Here is a 17,385-nt window from a genome sequence, read left to right as displayed (position 1 = left end):
CCTCTCTCTTTTACATGAGGAGCTCAGGAGGTCCCAGCCCCGTGCTGAGCCTGGTACCACCAAAGCCAGACTTGATGCTGTGGAATCACTCAGGTTCCAGCACCACGAACGCACAGTTTGGTTCCTCAGCCCGTGAGCGGCCACCTCTGCCTCGCTCTGCTTCCTTTAAACTGCAGCGAGACGCTTGCAAAGCCGCACAAGATTTCACTATCGCCTTGCTGGCTTACGAGGTGAATGAAGAACTTTAAGAATAGCCCTGCTGCGAAAAGTAGTGTTTAGCCTTTTGTATCTTCATTCCCCTCTCCGCTGCCTGCTATCCGATGCTGCACGGCTGCGTTAGCGGCAGTAGACTGGGGAGCAAGTTATTTCTGTTCATTAAATGAGCCACTGTGTACACAAATGACATCTGTGTTGAGAAGCTGGAATGACCTCAGCACGCGGGTGGGGGCTTGTTTGCAGAAAGCAGCTCATTCCTAAAAAGCTGCTTCAGCGGCCTGGGCCCTGCTCAGCCAGGCCCCTTCCCCAGCACTGAATTACCGCCCTGTCCAAGGGTGACCCATCTGAACAGGCTCTGTGGGAACAAATGGGCTCCTCCTCATCCTTCACGCACCCCTCGCTTCTCGTGACAGACGTGGGGACAGATCGAGGCTTACAGCAGGGTCAGTCCGAGAATGGCGTTACGAACCAAGAGGCCCAAAGTCTGCCTCAGAGCTGTCCCGTGTCCCGCTCCAACAAAGCCCGCCCGTGAACAGCTCTGACTTTGAGCTGCTCGTGTACCACCCCTGTGAGCTAAACACCCGGAAGGCTGCATCCCATAGCTACAAAGCTGCCAGGAGCTTTAGCGGAAAGAGGACAGTGGGAAGCCGTTGGGAAGGAGGACTCATCTTCCAGCTTTGTTCTCTGAAAACGTGCTGAACACATGAAATCAGATAGAAGAAGGAAAAAAAAAAAAAAATTATCCTGCAGGACCATGAAGGTGTGGCTTTAGGGGCTAGGGGAGAAAGAAACGGCCTCTCTCAAAATTTCTTAGTTGATTGCAACTGAATTTGCAAGAATTAGGTAAAGAGCGGAACTAGGAAGTTGTGACAGCTGTGCACCACCAGCACAAAACTACCGGGAGACCTTGTGGCTTTAGTCAGCTTCAAATAACAGGTTTCCCTCGTTGCAACACTGCCCGCTGGAAATAGTATTTCATTATCTTTATACATTAGAGTTAAAAAGAAAAGTGCCAAAAGCAGAACCTGCAAAGGAGCAGAGACTCAGTTCACTGGGGGCAAGCTGGGAGTGCTGGTTTCTTGTAAAGCAAACAAAAGGGAGAGGGCTCGGGTCAAAACGTATCCTAGTGAAGTTTGGCTGCAGTCTCGTACCACAGCTTTATCCAGAGATGAATTACAGAGAAGCTGATTTTTCTCCCAGTCTTGCCCAGCACCGCCCCTATATTCAAAGCCACATGAAAGGACGGCGGAGGAAGCCTGCCTTCCCCAGAAGTGGTGGTGGGAGCTGCACCCACCTTCGAGGACCCGACAGCGGAAGAGGTTTGACTCCTCAGGATTCCCCAGCCTTCCAGCCCCACATGGACGTATCTGTGCCATACCTTCCCTGCCCCGTCCCGCACAGATCACACAGCCCGCGTCTCTGCTTCAATCTTCTGCTCCCCATGTAGGTTTTCCAGTTCTTGGACCTGGGCCACGTTCTGTCTGATAGCAATCTCTGGGCCCCCTCCGTACAGCGTGCTTAAATAAATCCATGTCTCCTCCGAAATCTGCCCATAGTCAGCACCTGAAAGGGACAACAGCAGCAACTGGACGTGCAGGCAGTAGGCCCTTGGTCTGCGCAGCCGTTGGAGGGAAAGGTTGGTGCACCACAACACGAGGATGTCCGCTCCAACCACCTCCCCCTGCACAGGCCCACCCCCCGGAAAAGCGCGGTCCCCACCAGCCCCCCGCAGTGCCACCCGCTGCTGGAAGCCACCAGGGCTCCACGGCAGCGTAGCCGACCGCCGTGGGGTCACGTCTTCCTTTCCCTGAGAGGAACTGAGCAGCAACAGCCCATGATACCAGGGCCTGCCTGACCCCCTCTCCTGCACGGCAGTGAATGAGCCCCGAGAGCCCAGGGGGCCTACAAACACGCGCTCAGACACACCGATCCCAGGCAGCTGGGGTTGCACTGCCTGGGAGAGACTGAAAATACTCCTCCAAGCTGTCCTAGGAGGGACAACTTCAGGTGGTCAAAGCACAAGGCAGGGAAAGCAGAGAACTTTGCCATAAAGGTTACAGAGGAGGGAAGCAGAAAGGGTTGCTTTGAGAGATAACCAAGATACAAATGCAATCTTTATCTGCTCGGCAGGAGAACCCAGCAAGGACACCACAAGCAATGTTATTTCACAAGCCGGACCACAGCAGATGCTGAGTAAAAGACAAGTCAGGAGCAAGACAAGATCAAAGCTACAACGCTGGGCAAAGGCGAGTGGTGGAAGGGGCCTGGGGAACAGCAACAGCAGGAGATGGGGGGCTGCAGGCTGTACTATAGCAAGTCACATCAGCAAGCTGGTCATGCAGGAGCTGCCAATGGAGAACTGCGATGGCTCACTCAGGGCAGTCAGCACAGGGATGTGCAGAGAACTGTCATCCTCTGCAACACCATCTTGCTCTGTGACCGCCTCACTATGGACAGCTAGATCCCGTGGGACGTTCTCCTTCACCTTCTAGGAACACTACAAGACAGCAAGCACAAGCCTTACCCTGCTTAACTTGCACGTGGCCACCTGCTTTTGTGAGTGCAATCTTGCTGTTGTCAATTGGTCCGGGAGGCTCTGTAAGAGTAGAACAGACATGTCAAAAACCATCTGCTTTCCACGTTGCCACCAGATTCAGCTTATTTCCTGAGTTAGTTAGTTCTCTTGTTGTTTCTGCCCTGCCCTTGGGGACCTGCAGGCAGTCTGGCTGGTGTCTGAACTCCGTTCAGCCTCAAGTCATACCAGTCGGGTGCGGTGCTCACTGAGGAGGTGCACCTAGCAAATAGACTTGTTTCCATTCTACCTCTCACCCCCAACAGGCTCTAGAGGTCTCTGGCTTCTTACCGTTATCCTTCCCCTTGACAAAGGCTTCCCACTCACGGAACCACTGCATGCTGATACAGTAGATGACGCTCGGAGACTCCTCTGCCTGGAAAGCCTTGTTCAGCTGGGAGAGCAGAGAACAGAGACATGCAGGAAGGATTTAGTCACTCCTGAGATCTGGGGGAGCCCCTTCCGTTAACTGTAAGGCAGCCTTGCCGTTCTTCAGAAGAACCCCACGTAATTCCACCGCCTTCCTCACAACCTGTTCCTGCTCGCTACAGGCAAGAGCTCCTCTGCCTGGAAAGCCTTGTTCAGCTGGGAGAGCAGAGAACAGAGACATGCAGGAAGGATTTAGTCACTCCTGAGATCTGGGGGAGCCCCTTCCGTTAACTGTAAGGCAGCCTTGCCGTTCTTCAGAACCCCACGTAATTCCACCGCCTTCCTCACAACCTGTTCCTGCTCGCTAGAGCAGGCAAGAGACTAGGATGGTTTCAAACTTTGTGTCTGCATGCAGCCACGCGCAGCGTTATCGTGTTCCAGCTGCCGTTTCCCCTGCTGTTAGCACTGGGGAACCCCAAGATCAATCTCCTGGCCATGCTGTAGATCACGTTCTGGAAAACGGGGGCAAGAGCTTTCCACTAACTGTCTGTGACAGGTCTCCATTTCCCACCTCTGCCCTTGGCCATTGCTTCCAGATGCTTCCCATACGAACCTTGATGAAGGTGTCGATTTCAATTCTCCTGCGTTTGGCAAGTGCTTCAATCTCCACTTGGCAAATGGAGCACACGTACAGATGGTTCACAGCAGGGCCGCCCCCGAACCTGAGCACAGGAAGAGAGGGAGGGGAATGGAGGACTGCAGGAGAACAGAAGTGCTTCCCAGCCCTGAATCCTGCAGAGATGGATTTTTATACTACTCCAGACACTGGTGAAGGAGGTGCAACTGCAGCTGTTTTCTGAATGGAGAGTACTGCCTTTACTCAACACAGGGAGGGTCACAACATTGCTCTGCGACGATGCATTGATACAGCTCGTTTCAGTTGAGATGAGGAGGCTCTACCAGATACAAGTCTTTGCCAGTCCCCGCCAAGTACTGCATGCCTTTAAGGTGCCCTGGGAAGGGATTATGTCTTGGTCACTGCCCAAGGTGTGGAAAAAACCAAACCCAAAACTCATTGGGAGGAAGATTGAAGTGGCCATATTCACCTGTTGTAGAGATATTCCCACACGTTCTGGGGCAGAATCACAACCAGGTCATCAATGTAGTGGTACTTATTAGGAGGGATCCCTGCGGAGGAAAGGCAAGAGGGAGAGTTAACCAGGGAGCTCATTATTGCTGGGTAAAGACACAAATAAAAAAAGGCAGATCTTCCTTGCTGAAAACTCCCCGACTCCACCATCTGCTTCCTCTGCTAATGGAAGACAGTCAAGAGTTCATTAATTGTGGAGGTTTCTCAATTCATGGCCTCAATTTCTAATCAAGTGCTTCATTTCCAACTGGTGATTTATAAACACGAGGGCTCCCCAGCATGACAGATGAAGAAGCAGAACAGTAAAAGGTGGTATCAGCTCTCTTCAGTAGCGCGTGCTCCATTCTCCTAACAAACACTGAAGGCCAACCTTGCTGGTAGGGCAACACAGATAAATGCTGCCTTATCTGCTTTCTACAGGTTTGTTTTTAAAAACAAACGGAGAACTGAAAACTGTTGTTTCCCAGCACTACACATCCCTCCGGGCCTCTGATCAGCAGGACAATGGGGTAATTGTCTCATCTCTCCCTGAGCGGGCTGGAGTTTCTGCCAAAGAAGCAGATCCTACTGCGGCGTACACTGTATCGGGACTACGGCTGGAGCTTTGTTGCTGAAGCATAAAGGTATAGCTGAGAGTTGCTATTCCCAGGTCCAGCAGCACTGCCTTACCTCCATGAGAGCACAGAAAGGTGTGATTGGTGATGGGACCAGGCTCAGCAAAGGTGTTGAATTTATTGAGCCACTCTCGAGAGATGTAGAACTGCAGTAAACTGTGCTCCTTCATGCTGGCAAGGGACACGACTTTCTGACGCTCTCGCACAGCCTCTTCACTGCTTTTCCTTAAGCAGGGAAAGGACGAGAAAATAAACGATTCCTGAAAACTTAAGTTTTCAAAACACGTTTCTAGGTATTCTGCAACCAGCAAGGGACTGCTGCATCCAGGGCACTGCTCACCTGTAGAACAAGACATAGGCTTCTGCGTTCTGTACCACGGTCTCATGGACTTCAGTGACATACTGATCATCAAACTCGTACCACTGGCCATTGATCACGTTCTGGCAGTAGGCTATGTAGTGCCCACCTGTAACAGAGAAAACAGGACACTGTTGGGATTCGGAGTGCAGACAGAAGTCAGGCCCGGGATAACGTCAGCAGCACAAACAGGATTAGCTGCTGGCAGAGAATGGAGAGAGAGACAAAAAAAAAGGCATAATTCCTGTTCAGGCAAGCTTTGCAGGAGCAGGGCAGCCTGGCGCTGTCACCCTGATTTGCCTGCCTTGGAAAGGGCCTCTCGGTGAGACTGAACATCGGGAAAGGGTTTGAGCCAACCCAGTGGTGAGGCTGAAATAGCTGCAGGGGATCTGTCAGAAGCTGCTCGGTTCACTTTTCAAAGGGCAGAGGCTGAGCAAGCCTGGGAACGGAGGGGGCAGGTCTTGCACTGCACTTCACCCCAGAAGAGGTGTTGGGTAGTCCTGGAACACTTCTGCTTTGCTCATGCTCATCTCGTTCCTGTTCACCTCTGCCTGTACTCACAGAAGAAGGACTTACTGCCTGCTGTGCCATGGTGACAGATGACCGACAGGAGATCGTAGGTGGTGATCTGGGAGACACACTCCTTGGCCAGGAAAGGTCGCAGATCCAGCCCTTCCAAGGGGAAGGAGACATGACTGTTGATCTTGAAGGAATACATCACCTCATGCCGGAACCGTTTCAAGTGGATGCAAAGAATCTAAAAGACCAAAGACAGAGAACACCAAAGTGCAGTTTTGCCGTGGGTATTCTGATCCGACAGCACATCTCTGTGCATCTGATCTTTGGAAGAGTTCTTTGCCTGTTAGCCATAAATCCCGCTGGCTCATCAGCTTAGAATGGGGAATTCTCTTCTGGTCTAGACACAGGACTTTGCCACCAAAACAAACTGCTATTTCTGTTCTACCTCTAGCCTCCTCACCTCCTCAGTGGCTGCTGAAAGAAAACTAGGAAACAAGGTGCTTTTACTGACCTCTGGTAGCCGGAGGACTTTGCAGTACTTTACTCCATTCCGCAGTCTGAGGGAGAAAAAGAAACTAGCTGTGAGAAATCTCTAAAGCAAAGGGATGCCAAAAGGCAAGACTGGGTCTTGCTCTGGCTGGGTCTTGCTCGCTTTGAAATCCAAGACAAATCCTGAATTCCAGCAGCAACAAATTCAGGCTCTTTGCAGCATCCTTCCCAAACGAAGCATGGCATGAGCAGTTTGTCGTGCCTCTTCTTTCTAATACAATAGCTCGATTACTGCCAAACCACAACCCTGTTCATATCCTTCTTCTTTTCTTTTCCCCACAAAGCCAGCACTTTTCCTATCTGCTATCAGTGACCTCTCAAGACCAGAACTCTAATTTAAGGAAAGGCAGATTTTACGTGCCACTCAGAAATGTCCAGGCAGAGGGCACACAGCAAAACGTTTGACAGCAGTACAGAGCAATAAAAGTTCCAGAAATACAAGACAATACAGATAATGCAAACTTACTTTTTACACCGTTCACAGCTGTACATGTTGTCCCCTGTAGACGAAGAGAAGAAAGCCATTATGTGGTTACTCAGAGCACACAACGCTGATATGGCTACATTTCCATCCAGCGCAGAGAAACCAAGTTAAGTGACCTCTTGGGGAAGCCAGAGTGAGAAGAGATCAAAACCAGCACTTCTCTCAATAAGCGTAGGCAAAAAGAGAATGCAGGCAACTAGCAGAAAAGTATACAATTGCCCACCGACACAAGTGAATACAGCAAATTGTTTAAGTCCTCTAGAGCTCATGGAGCGGATGGAGAAAGCGAAGAAACTAAGGCGGCTAAGGGGCCACAGCACCCACAACCAACCAACAGCCACGTCTGCTCCTTGCTGAAGACGCTCTCACCCGGATTCAGAATGAAAAAGCAGCACCCCTGAGCAGGTGGGAAAACTCGCTTCTGCTCAGAGGTGCTGACTGCCAACTTTTGGTACTGCCAGTCTCTAAGTGAAATACCAAGGCAGGATTTCCAGGAGATTTAATCCGCCTCCAAAATGCACGTGAAATACTCCTCCATGCGGTTTGCCTTGTTTTGTGCTGTCAGACCCCACTGAAGAAAACTCACCCTTCAACTCATCTGCTGCAAAAAAGGCAGCAAGGCAATCCTCCAGCGTCACAACAGGACCCCAAAACCAGCTAGGGATACAGGACACCACAAATCTGCAGAAGAGAGGGGATTAGGAGAAAGAGTTATACATAAAATAGCTGGGCGCTTTGGCGTACAAAACCCTAAATGGATGAGGGGTTTCCTTCTAGCTGTAGGTCCTAAGCTCATCACACATCCCAGAGGAGCAGGAAAAGCACGATTTCTCTCAGCTGATGTTCCTACTGTGATTGCTCAAACTGGAAATGACTTGGAAAACTACACCAGGAATTAATTTGCTCTGGAGGGCAAGACTGAGCCAAAGGCAGAAGTAAGTGAGGGATTATCAGCTGCACAAGAGATCTCAAGGTGTATGACAGAACTGGAGGAACAGTAGCAACTGGTTTACATGAAAAGGCTCAAAGACCTGTGAGGTACCACACACTGTCATCCAAGGAATGGTTACAATTGACATTCTGCTGTAAACACCACTGGTTAGGGATAGCTGCCTTCCAGCACTGCAGGGCAAACCCCAGAAAAAAGAGGTCCTGCACAGGCAACACACCTCCGGATATACTCCATGATGAAAGCAATCCAGCCTTGTGAGGCATAGTTGTCCCCACATGCCCCTGTCTTAGCTGGCACGTTTTGGTAGATGGCAGAGTGCAGCTTGGCCAAGTCCTCCTTCCCTGGGATTGGGAGTGACAGGTCCTGGAATGTCTCCACTGTCGTAGAAACCTGGAAATATCCAAGACGAAGAGGTCTGAGTTTCCTGTCCGTGTAATACAGCTGGGACCTGACCTTCATCCCCTTTTATCACTGCTTGGATTTTGTCTAGGCTAGAAACCTGAGCTGGCAGTAACAGCAACTTGCTCTGGCTAATTATTCTTCACTGCTGTCAGCAGGATGACTTTTGTCATGGTTTTTGTAGCACGGGAATCAGTTTTCTAATGTGAATATGATATTGCTAGGCCAACTCAGTAACGCGGATAAGCAAACAGAGCCCTACAGTGAAATACGACTTCTTGGCATGGCAGGTTTCTCACACCTCCCCCACCATCCACCTATCATCATTTTAGCAGGCCTACTGCATCCCACAGTGTTTGGAAATAGGAGCACCGTTTCCTAAGAAGAGATCTACAAGCTAGAAGACAGTGCTCTTTGACTGACAGCCACCAGACAACTCACTCTGTCGCAGGTGAGGCACTGCACCAGGCTGAGAATGGAGCCATCAAAGATGTCAGAAATCACGCTGCGATAACGAAGTTCTTTCTTCTTCTTCCCAGAAGCCTGCATCTGGGCTGAAAGACAGACAAGGAAGCCCCATCAGTAGCAACTCCTTCCCAGTCTCCTGTCTTAGTAGAGTCATGCAGCCGCACAAGAACACAGGACGAGCGCTGTCCTGCATGTTCAGATGCCACTTGCATGCCAATGAGACAGTGGAGCCCGTTGTAAACTGACATGAAGAACACTGCTGCTTCGTGTGGTACAAGAAAAGGGGGAGGTAGCCAACTGAACCAACACAAACGTGCCAGCTCTCACCAGGCAGAAACTGCCTTACTGGAAATCCTGTTTCCATCCTCTTACTACACGTTTAGAAGCCTGGCCCTGCCACAGAGAGTCCCTGCTTTTCTGAGGTCTTTGCAACATTTTGCTCTAAGCTTTACACTTCACTTCCTCTCCCCCCTCACCTGCCTGCGTACTTTGTCCTTTTTTTTTTTCCCCTCTGACATTTACCATGTGTTCCCCAGGTGTCTTGCACTGGAGAGGACTCTCCACAGCAGGGACTGCCCAAACACACAGTTTCATTTAATAACAAACCCTCTTCCCCACGCACACGTGCAGGGAGACAGAGTGGTTTTTATTCGGCCAGAACATCTGTGGCTGTGCTGACCTCAGCCAAGGGGCTGGGACACAATTGAGGAAAGAATGCCATTATTAAACAGCTGTAGGGACAGTGGTATAAGCACATGCCATTGTGTTTGCAGACTATGCAACGCTGAGGGATTTTGATTTGCAATTTGCTTGGGATGAAGAGACCAGTTTGATAACAACAGAAGCCAAGCTCCATGCTGAAGCCTAACAATGCTCCCAGCACTGGCTTGACATCTGCAGCCTTAATTCTATTATTGTGAGCCCAAAATGTCCAAGAGGCAGGAAGCTCTCAGTAACATCATCTTAGAGTTCTTTGGCCCACATGCTATGAAATTCAAGTCTGGCAGACAAATGTTTATACATCTCCACACTCCCCTAAAGGGACAGAGCTTGTGCCTGGGACTTCATAGCCATTTTACTGATAACAAACACAGCATGCAGATGCAGACGTGGAAATCATTTCAGGCTCCAATATAAGAGCATACTAGAACATCTGTTGTGCCCAGAGCTTGACTTTACCTGCAGGTTTACTGTAGTCTTTGCCTAGTACTATTTTAGAAAGCACTGATATCCAGGGGAATCAGCACTTCTTACAACTGTTAATCAAGAATCATGATGGATTACTTCTCTCTTCTGTAAATGAACTCCTCCTCCTCTACATGCCCTTTGCCTCCCAGCATACACTCTTTGCACTACCTTTCTTGAGCACGTAGGAAGGTCCGAGCCTGGCAGGACTGGAGCGAGGAGGACTGCTAGAGAGCTTGGAGTGCATTTCATGATGGACTGGACTGCAGGGGCGTGAGGAGCAGCGCACGTAGGCATCGTTGTCAGGTTCTGTTTGGGAAAATAGGGAGGGAGAAGAGCACTGGTGAAAACCCCAGTTATGAAAGGCAACCCTATTGCAGTCAGCGTCAGCCCAGCTCTGCGTTCCGGCACAGAATCTTTCCCAATACGCACAGTGCAGTGCCTGTTAACTGTCCTGCTTGCACAGGTTGGCAGATACAGCTCCCTCAGTGCATGGATAAGAGTGCATACAGAGCTATACTGAACAGCTAATAATTACATGTAAAAAAAACCCCACCATTTTTTCACACTTATGACTAATTAGGTTTTACAGCTTGCTCCTGTATCCCTAATCCACATAAACAGCATCGCTGTCTTCAGTGCCAGTTGGCAGAGTAAGATTCCTACATAAAGAAGTGTTGAAAGATCGGGTATGTTCAGTTTGAGGTGACTCCACACCTACGTCTTAACTGCTGCTCTTTTCTTTTCCCTAAGACACAGAAATGCACAAACTGTGCCTTTCCCTTTTCTCTCCACAAAGCCCACAGTCCAACATTAACAATACCTTCTTCCACGCCTTTTCCACAGCTAATATTTCCCCAGGCCAGCCTATCAGATAAAGCAATGTACGCAGACAAAACCTTTTTCTTAAATTAGGAAAAGGCATAAACACAGTGTTTGCAGGTTTGGCAGAGGCAGCTATCACCGCCTTCAGGACGTGGTCTTTACTCAGCTCCATAGAACTTTAGCCTGGCTAAGCACCTCTCTGGCTCACGTATTACATTTTCTTACAGAAGCCATTGTGCACAAAGGCAGAACTACTGCCAGGGACACTGAGGAAAATCTTGGATGCAAAATCTCTTGACACCTATAGAAGGAACAGTCACATTATGTGTCGTTTGCCACTGTACTACAACGCTGTCCCTGTGTAGGATCATAACGTCTTCTCACAAATAACACGACTGGAAGAGGTGTATACCTGGTGTCCTACATGGGCTGGCAGGACGGGGAGCTGGCAGCATCTCAGGTGAGGCTCTACCATCAACTGGCATCATAGTAGTATCAACATCTGCATCCTCATCTACCTGCTCCGAGTTGCTGCGTCGATGGCCACAGGAGAACTTTCTGTCCTTCATCCTCTCTTTCTCGGAGATCCCTCTCCCTGCTTCATCCTGGATCAACAACTCTGTCTCTGCCAGGGAGCTGCTGCCCATGCCCCCTGTGGTCCGACTTTGACCATCTCCTTCACCCCTGTCACTGCTTGAGTCACAGGAGAGGAACTCGTCCTCCGAAGGACTTCGGTCACCCTCTCGCTTGTCATCCTGGTCACTGTTATCCAAATCCCTCGTCTCTGCAACAACTGGTTCCTTCAGTTCTTCGTGAAGCTGATCCATCAGGCACCGCAGGAACTCCTGAGTGTCCTGAAAACCAGGAGTAATTCCATTTTAGTATCCACCCAGAAATGGGGCAAATGAGAGGGGCAAAAGATGGCTCCATTCACAGCCTCTTTCAGTGCTGCCCACAAAGGTTAGCCACCTCTGCAACACCAGGAGACCCTACTAAAGCAGAGAGAGTACCATGGCGATGCACCAAGAAGCCTGTCTGCTACGTAAATGTTTTTAACTCCTAAATGATAAAAGGCCCAATTTTTACCTGAACATCTTCAGCTGAAAGACACTGAAAAGCCAGAGAGCAGCCATAGCATGCAAACCATGAGCTTATTCATCAGGAGTTTACCACTGGTAAGAGGCGAGAGACAAGGAGAAAACTAATGAAGACAGCAGGCCGTAGAGAATAGACTCTTACCCACAAAACAAATTTCATGAACACTGATTTCTGCTCATGGCAATCCCTCTCTTAGAGAGGGCAGATTAAAATCTTTAATAAATAGGGAATGGAACCAGAAACCAAGGACTATACAGTCTAGCTGCAAGCTCCTACATTCATAATACAGGGTAAAAGAGCTGATACGTTGGCTTCAGAGGACCTGCTGGAAAGCGACTTGGTATTTTGACAACTCTAGAAAGTTAATTACGATGTTTCTGTTATTTTACGGAAGTTTGGCTTTTAGCCTGCCCTGTCTTCCTTTTAACTTTATCTCTTTACAGCTGAGAGTTTTCCAGTCCAACGTACTTCACATCAAAGATAAATATAGAAGTTCTTTCATTAATCGTTGTTTTTATCCTCTGTTTTGATTTCCTGTCAGTATGACAGTTCAGATGTACTGTCACTTCTCTTGTAAATTTTCTAATCATAGTTTGATGTTTACATTTTATTCTAAAGAATAAACACAAGAGAGATGCTGATAAAAACTTCAAAGGAAAAAAAGGATACTATCTTTAAATAAGACTTTGTTTGCTGTAATTCCCCAGAAAAAGAATATAGAACATTCATATCTTTAACTTTTTAGTACAGATTTATCCAGGTTTCTCAGCTCTGACATGAATAAATAATACCTAACTCTCAAACAGCATACATCAATAAATCTCAAAGCCCTTTATAAAGGAGGTGACCATCATAATTTCAGAGGTGAGAAAGCTGACACAGGAAAATGCACCGATTTGGTACCAGCAAGCCAGAGGCAGAGCCTGGAAGAGAACCCAGGTCTCCTAAATCCCATCCAAGTGCTCTATCAGATCACTAATACTGACACAAAATGGGCACGACCCCTGAGCTCAAGCTCTTCCTTCTGAACACAAGCACCACCGCTGCAGGAAGAAAAATCCCACCATCTTTGGAATAATGGCATGTTTTTGTTGAGGCCCCACCTGCTGTGCGTAGCCTCGGAACATGGGGTTGACGAGTTTAATTCCATGGGATAGACTGCTTGGAACAACATAACTCGGGCTGTTTAGATATAGAGGGAAAAAAAAAAAGTTAGTTTGCTTATCAGGCCTGGAGCCAGTTTGTCTAATAAGCCATAGAACAGGGTGTGGTTAACTAGTTAAAGGAGGACAAAAGATAATTATGCACCTGCAAAGTCTGGCCATGTATTTCTCTATTAGCTGGATGACATACAAATTAAGAGACAGAAACATCTCGCTCATTTTATGCACCTGCAAAGTCTGGCCATGTATTTCTCTATTAGCTGGATGACCATACAAATTAAGAGACAGAAACATCTCGCAGTCATTTCAGTCTATCCTTCCAGAGACACTCTTCCCTAGAGCACGTTTAACTTAAAGCTCTGTCCACACCTTGAATTGTCTCAAGTGATTCTTCCCAGAGCAGGGTTTTGCAATTAGTTACTTGGTTTGATTTTGTAGCAGCATGTCTGTCTCAAAATCTGGGTGGGCTGGCCACCCAGTAAATGAGGTAAATCAAAACCAATATTAAAGTGACATTATACTGCTTCAAAGTCTGCAGCCTTCTCTTCCAGAAAAACACAGTTCACTTTTGCTCCGTATCTTACTTATCCCTTGTTAACAACTAACATGAAACAAACACGCAATGCCATTTAAATTCCTAGTTTGATTTTTTTCAATTGATTGCACAGAGCAGACATCTTCAGACTTAAACAGAGCTGCATTATTTTACACTGTCCTTTGAACTGGTCTAGAATTTGAACCAATAGCAAACATTTCCCCAAACGTCACCTGCATTTCCACTCTCTTCGGTAAAAATCTCTGTATCGCTTTTTCCATCCAAATCATCAATCCCTCTGCTAATCAAGAGCAGTGCAATTAAGCGCTGGTCAGTCCATGCAAAATACTCAGAAATGGCCAAGAGTATTCCCTTACTCCATCATTTTTTTCTTCATTGCCAACAGGGAAGCTATATAAAAAAAAAAATCTCTTCCTTTTTAAAGTTTTAACATTAAGCATGTATTCTTTTCACTGACATCAATATGCCCATTTTATCACCAGTAGCAGGATATGGGATCTCCTAGATATGAGGGAATCCTCGCACACCCACCTACGTAGGGTTTGAACTGACTGCCTTAGACAATGCACTTATCCCTGAAGATCAAATTTCCTCTTTGCTGATGCCAGACTTCAGAACTAACATAACTATGAAACCTGTCCAGATTAGATTAAGGAGTGACCACTCACCGTTTCTTATGCCAAACCTCAGACACCAACTTCTGGTAACTTTTGCACAGTGCTGGTTTCTTATCTGTACGGACCAGTCCACCACATTCCAGAAAAAACTGTGTGAGAGGTGGGCTACAAGAAAAAAAGAGAAGAATTCAGTGCACAGAAATTTCTCCTCTGCTTCTATTTAAAGGTTTATCAAAACTTAAATGCATGCCTTTTCGAAAGCATGCTTAAGATACTGTTTTTAAATCGAGGGAAGAAGTGATTCCAGATGCAGACTTGACTCCTAACATGAAACAAATGAAAAAGGCTGATCTGAATCTGTTCCCGGTATAGAGAAGAGATCCTGGAATTAGTTCTCAGCAGGATGGCTAGAGAATATTTTAGGATTTGGGTTGTTAGAATGATATCGCTGGGGAGAATAATGAGACACGACATGCCTTCCCATGTGATAAATACATTTCTGTCGCAATAGAAATGATGAAGTTTTACTTCCAGCACTCATCTAAACATGAGTCTTGCATGTAGCCACAAGTTGGCTATTCACTCAGTTTCCTATTGTAAAACTTCCGTTGCCCTAAACAAACACTACATTTTTCTGCACCTAGCCTGGCTGATTTCTCCTTGCAAGACTCATGAAGATCTCAGATCAGAGGCGCCACTGTTGAGATTTAGTGAAGTCTAGTAAAGACTCTACTGAAAGGCCCTAATGCCTACCAGTTAGAGAGAGCCTGAAGTGCTGCATTCATGTAGCAGGAGTTCCCAAGATTTTTCATTCCAGTAAGGCCTAAAGCACAAACAAGAGAGGCATGAAACACTTTCCAGAAGTGCTGCTTTCTACATTCCTCCCCAAAGGAGAGGGAATTCAGCCCTTTCTAGGCAGTCTCCACACTCTGCTCCTAGGAACCTCTCAGTGCAGGTCCTACAGATTGCAGAGTTACCCTTACAGCCCTTTCATCAACTCGATGCAGTTACCTCTTGGTTTCAAATCATCATCCTCTGATTCAGATTCGCCTTCATCAGCCACTGCAATTGGAACAGCTTTCAAAGGGTGAGCAGGCAATGGAGAATCCTAGATTAAAGACAGAGAAATACGCGTCAGTGAGAGGCCTGCTTTAAAAGATGAGTTGTGAGATATTATCTTATATATAAATGGAGCCAGCCTTTAAAAAAAGCACACTGGTGAGAGAAGAACCAGTTGCACTGTCTACCCTTCTCACTAACGCAAGGAGGGAGTGGAAATAGTACCATTACTGCTTCCAGTACACGTGGTAAGAGAGGCATCAGGAATATGCAGCAGGGTCACAAGTACATGTGTTTCTGGTCTGACAGCTAAAATTTTGGTGGGCCATGCATTGAAAATGAATATGTGACAGCTGTTGTGGTTCCTCCCAGAAACAGACACCCCACGGAAGAGGCCAGGAAAGGTTAAAAATAAAGTCAGAATGGATGTTCAAGTCATTTGGAAGTCTTCTCACTGGGAGATCCTATAAGGCAAAGCTATTGATCCTCTGGCTACAGGTAGCCACTTTCAGTGAAAGAGTTCCTATCACAACAAAAGCCTGGACAATAGCGGAAACCTCTTGGCTAATTTTGCAACAGGTAAACAAAAACCCTGCCAAGCGTTCAACCCCGCCACGCTGTGACACAGACCCACCGGTTCAGTGAACTTTACTGGCAGTGACTGCGTGTGCGTTGCCAGCCGCTGGTCCAGGAACACCTCCTTTTCACAAGCGTAACACCAGACACGGAAAGTGGTCAGATTCACCGTCAGGTTGTGCTTTTTGGCCTAAAAAAAGGTGAAATAATGAATCTGATTTGACAGCTGGCTCAAGTTGAAACACTGGACTACCAGAACAGGGTAGAGGAGCATTAGGTAATGGGAAAAATCCAACTCTCTCTGTCTTAAGATGGACAACAGAGAAAAGCTCACCTGTGCATGAAGTGTGCTGTGGTCAGCAAAGGACTCCCCACAACCAACATAAGGACAACCAATCTAGTGAGAGAAAAGAGCAAAAGTACAATGGGCACGCCAAATTAGACCCTTCACAAAATAGTCTGCAACTCCAGTCCCACCAGCAGCTGCAACTTCAGAACTGATCTTGCCAGTTTTTTAACCTGCTTTTTATTCAGGGCCCAGAATAAGACGGAAAATTGGCATTGTTTGATTTAAGAAAGAAAACCTGGAACCAGGTTTGCACCCACGTAAAGGCTCCATTCCAAGGCAATTGCTCCAATGGGCAGCTCATTTGAACAGTCTCAAAACGTCTGGGCATTCCAGTGTAAATAAAAAACCTGCCCCTGCCCGCCCGCCCCTTGTCATTCCCTTCTGCCTCGCTGCCCTGAGCAACATCTTCTGGGGTCTCACACTTGCAGCCTCCCTTCCCAGTTGCCAGCAGAGGCAGGACCCGGCCAACAGTCAGCGCTGGGCATTTTATTCATTCCTATTGGGACTACCGGGGGGCAATCACCTATGAGGAGTGAGCTGTTACATCTTGGCATATTCTGACAGCGTTAGCCTTTAATCTAGGGAGTCTTTTTGCTGGAATCCATCAAAAAATGGTGGATAGTTCTACTGTGAACCCCCTCTTTGCTTCCCGTTATTTTTTTTTTCAGTACAATACTTTTTTTTTTTTTTTAAATGGTATTAGAGAGAAGTCCCACCATATCATGCACACAAATAGCAAGCCATTTTTACCTGAAGACAAGCCCAGAGATTTGGTCCCACAGCTCCACAAGACTGGCAAGTTCCCTGCATATTCACGATAAAAGAAGGTTTGTTTGCTTGTTTGGTTTTTAAGTAACCTAGTCCTTCAAGAGTGGGAAACTTCTCTGTTAAGACAGGCCTCGCCAACCTGCAGCTCACAGTATTTCATTTCTTAGTATCACACTTCCAATTAAATATACACTTTGCAGCGTTTTAGCTAAGTGACGCATTTGAGCAGGATAAAATGACAGTGAGAAAGAGATCAGCTGGGGTCGACAAAGGCTTACTTTATGGGACATGTGCAGGGTACATCAGCATTGGAAGAAGAGTTTCTGCCTCTCCTCTATGGAGATAGGCAGCATTTTCTTTGAAAAGCAAACATGCAAACCCATGCACAATAGCTAAAAGGGAAAGGACTGACAACCAGAACACCCTGTACCTTGGATTTGAGCAGCAGATCATCCCTGGTCACCTCTCCTATGGAATCCAGGTGAGGACAGATGTCTCTCGTATCCCCCATTTTCACCAACGCTCACCTGCAGGGGGTT

General features: G+C 47.4%; 1 protein-coding gene across 1 annotated transcript; it reads right to left on the bottom strand.

Annotated features, from left to right (window-relative positions):
• Window positions 1-6: 6 nt before the first annotated feature.
• On the bottom strand, window positions 7-17,385 carry USP20 (ubiquitin specific peptidase 20). Its single transcript, XM_009286919.2, has 23 exons — window positions 17,277-17,385; window positions 16,829-16,882; window positions 16,064-16,126; window positions 15,788-15,919; window positions 15,106-15,202; window positions 14,848-14,917; window positions 14,146-14,259; window positions 12,862-12,940; window positions 11,073-11,514; window positions 10,007-10,144; window positions 8,624-8,736; window positions 8,001-8,173; window positions 7,418-7,512; window positions 6,814-6,847; window positions 6,310-6,355; window positions 5,856-6,036; window positions 5,262-5,388; window positions 4,977-5,146; window positions 4,264-4,345; window positions 3,771-3,879; window positions 3,080-3,182; window positions 2,741-2,812; window positions 7-1,779 (listed from the first exon to the last, which is right to left on the bottom strand). The coding sequence occupies exons 1-23, from the start codon at window positions 17,355-17,357 to the stop codon at window positions 1,619-1,621; spliced, it is 2,736 nt and encodes a 911-aa protein (XP_009285194.1). The 5' UTR covers window positions 17,358-17,385; the 3' UTR covers window positions 7-1,618.

The sequence above is a fragment of the Aptenodytes forsteri genome, unplaced genomic scaffold (genome assembly GCF_000699145.1).
Source record: "Aptenodytes forsteri isolate BGI_AS27 unplaced genomic scaffold, ASM69914v1 Scaffold136, whole genome shotgun sequence".
Lineage (NCBI taxonomy): Eukaryota > Metazoa > Chordata > Aves > Sphenisciformes > Spheniscidae > Aptenodytes > Aptenodytes forsteri.
This window is presented reverse-complemented; position numbering and strand designations above follow the sequence as displayed.